The sequence below is a fragment of the Geospiza fortis genome, unplaced genomic scaffold (genome assembly GCF_000277835.1).
Source record: "Geospiza fortis unplaced genomic scaffold, GeoFor_1.0 scaffold875, whole genome shotgun sequence".
Taxonomy (NCBI): Eukaryota; Metazoa; Chordata; class Aves; order Passeriformes; family Thraupidae; genus Geospiza; species Geospiza fortis.
In genome coordinates, this window is record NW_005054737.1 from 26,445 (window position 1) to 29,793 (window position 3,349).

The window sequence follows — 3,349 nt, forward strand, 5'->3', positions numbered from 1 at the left end:
CCCCCACCCCCGCGCTGCAGAGCCGGTGCCCTGACCGTAAGTGCCGCGCAGGCGCTGCCCGGTGCTTCCGCGCCCTGCGGGGGGACCTGCCTCCGCTCGCCACTTCGCCCGCCGAGGGGCTTTGCTGCGTGCCCGCCTCCGCCAGCCCACCCGCTCACCCGTCCTCCGGGACGCGCCCGCCGCGGTCGGCCGGTCTGTCTGTCAGTCTCTCCGTGTATCTGGGAAGTGCTTCCGCTTGAGGTTGATTTCCTCACACTCATGTGGCTCCATGACCCGTTGGCAGGGGTCTGCCAGAGCCCGCGCCCCAGCCTGTGTCTGCGCAGCTCCTGCCCCCAGAACCCCCCAGAGCCGTGGGGGTTTTCCCGACCCTCACTAAGGGTATGAGGGCCATGGGACCCCTGCAGCACAGGGTGGGCCGTGGGATGCTGTAGCAGCCTGGCACACACTCATGTTAGAAATAGGCAGATTTCTGTAAAAACAGCCTCCTTTTCCTTCTTCGCGGTAATTCCATCCCCCCGGTTCATCCCCATGCCGGCGCTAATGCGCTCTCTCTCTGGCAGACGTCTTTTTCCAGTCCCAACAAAGACCTCCCAGTGCCGCTGGGCGAGCTCCTGAGCTGGGTCTCCGACATCAGCAGGTCATGGACGGGCTCGAGGGGAGCCCCGGAGGCGGCAGCTGCTCGGCCGTGCCCACCTGCACAGGTAACACCGACCTCCCCGGTCTGTCCCGGACCCACAGCAGGTGCGCGGCGCTGATGGCCGGGCTTGGTGGCTTCATTTCATGGATTGTTCTCCCTGTCTCATCCCATCTTTTCTGTTCGCTTTGTTGTAGTGTGGCTGGATGTCCATACCACTTCCCCTCATCGCCGCCATGGAGCCCGTCCCCTGCCCTGAGGCCAGTGGGACCGCACCTGAGGACACAGGGACATTCTCCCTCACCCTTTGCACTTGCCAGAGTCCCCTGCCGGAGACTGGGGCCACGGTGCCCAAGCAGCCAATGGCCCAAGAAGCACCCGCAGGGTCACCCGGCCCCCACTCGCCCCACACACTCCCTCCTCCCTGGGGATGGCCTCCTGGTGTGGTGTCGGGCTCACTGCGGATCTCCAAAACATCTCCTCCTCCCAACCTGCTCTCATCTGCCACCTGTAAATCCTGTCATGTTACCCTCCGCCTCTGGTGTCATTATTGCTCTCATGACCCCCTTCGGCTTTGCATGAGGTGCCCCTGCACACAGCTCCAGGACAGTCCCCACTCCCGGGGCCCCCCACGCCCCGACCATCACTCCTCGGGACATTGGGGGTCCATGGATTACCCAAACACACCTCTTTTTGGGGGCAAACCACTAAAATTGTACATACCACGAAGTGTCTGTAAAAGGAGCAGTGCGGACCCAGGGCTCCCCTGCAAGGGCAGTAAAGGAGAATCCTCTGAAACCAGCCAGCAGCTCTGCGTGATCTGTTCACCCCCTGGCCTTGCCACCGTGGGCTCCCATTGCCTCCTGCAGCTTCGTGCTGCGGGCTGTACGGGCTGCTGCATGTCGTGGTGAAGTGTGTCAGGGTGCCAGGGGTCTGACCAGCTCCTGGGCCTGGGTATGCCCATGGTGCTGCCGAGCACAGAGCAGGGCCACAGGGTCGTCCCCAGAGCTGCCCTGTGCTGGTGGCGCAGCTGACGCTGCTGGGAGCTCGATGTGGGTGCAGCATTCAACCCCTGGTTTTGGGGAGTGGGTGCTACTGGTGCTGTGGGGACTTCTGAGCATGCTTGTGTGAGGACAGACCTGTCCATTCATCAGTGGGGCTCTGGGCTGGGCAGGGGTGCTGTCCTCCATGGCACTGTTCCCGTGTGTGCTGCTACCTCTGCTGGTGCCGTGGCCTCTGCCCGGTGTGGGCTGTGCTGGGGTGCTCTCTTTGGGCAGGGGGGGCTGTTTGGGGTGGATGGCAGCGGTCAGCAGTGGGGCTGAGGGGCTTTAGGGGGTTCAGGATCTGATGGCCTGGCAATCACTGGTAGGACAGCAGCATTCAGAAGGGAAAGCCTGGCAAACCTGGAGACGTCAAGTGCAGCCTTTGGCACAGGTGGCTCGAGGGGTCTGTCCAGCCCAGTGAGGCAGGTGCCAGTGCACAGCTCAGGCTGGGACTCCCCGAGCACAAGGGTGATCCCACAGCAGTGCCAGGAGCCCCAGGCACTGCGCCAGGAGTGCCGGAGCTGTCAGGACCTTGCAGGACCCCTGCAATGTCCAGGGGCTGGTGGGGTTTCAACTGTGGCAGGACCAGCCAAGCACATCAGCAGCCCCGGGTGGGGCTGGCCGGGACAGATGGCAGTGGCTGGGCAGGACGTTAATTGCATTGTCCATCAGCAATTAACCGCAGCGTCCGTCTGTCCCCACCAGCAGTGGGATGAGGCCGTTAGGCACAACTGGGCTGGGGGGGACTCAGGGGGGTCACAGGCTGCTGCAGCCATTGGGGGGCTCAGGAGAGGCCCCAGAACAACAAGACATTCCCACAAGCTGCTCGGGGCCCTGCCCCTCCTCACTGGCCCCCCAGATATTTCCTTGTGTCCCCCAGATGTTCCCTGCTCCCCCAGATATTCCTTGCTTACCTCCCAACTTCCTGACTCCTCCCCCAGGGTGAGTAACGTCTCCTAAAGCTCATGAGAGCACCAAGAGCCCCCTGACCCATGGCCCCATCCCATGTCATGGCCTGGAAGCCCCTCACACCCCCCCACCCCCAACACTGGTGGGGTCCAGCTCTGTTTCCTGGTGAGAAATGCCCCTGCGCCCAGGCCCAGCCTTGGGACTCACATCCATGTGCCAGGGGGGGACCCTATTCCCCACAGCCCTTCGACCCAGTGCCAGGAACCCTCCCTGGTGTGCCTGAAGCAGTGGGATCTCCCTGCAGTGTCTGGCAAAGGAGGGTGAGGAGGGGCGATGCCCTGAGATCCAGGCTGGCTGCTCCTGGGCTGAGCCAGCCTCTTCCCCCACGCAGCACAGTGTCCCCTGCCCACGGACACTCTTCATCACCTTGTGGTGCTCCATGTCACCCTCCTGCCCCACCCATACCCCCTGTCCCTGCCACAGCCCCTTCAGCACCGCGCTCCGGCAGTGACCCGGCCAAAGCCAAACTCGTCACCATGGAGAACTCCACGATTTTCCCCATTTTAATGCCCTGCATGTCACCCTGCCCTGCTGCTGCGAAGGCTGGAGCGAACCCTCCCCGCTCCCCCGAGTTAAACCATCCCTCGGCACCGCGGTGCACGGGGGGCACCGAGTGCCTCCCCGGCCGTGCAGGGGTCCCTCGCCCCCCCGCCGGGGTTCACCCACCGCCCTTCGGGGCGTGAGTGGCAGCACCGCCCCGTCC

General features: G+C 63.9%; 1 protein-coding gene across 1 annotated transcript in view; it reads left to right on the forward strand.

Annotated features, from left to right (window-relative positions):
• LOC115949065 overlaps positions 1-1,545 on the forward strand; it is a 14,776-nt gene extending 13,231 nt beyond the window's left edge. The window contains exons 4-5 of the mRNA XM_031065327.1: positions 561-701; positions 832-1,545. Coding sequence (XP_030921187.1) covers positions 841-1,545 — 705 coding nt within the window. The 5' untranslated portion in view covers positions 561-701; positions 832-840. The remainder of the gene's footprint in view (positions 1-560; positions 702-831) is intronic.
• Positions 1,546-3,349: the final 1,804 nt, after the last annotated feature.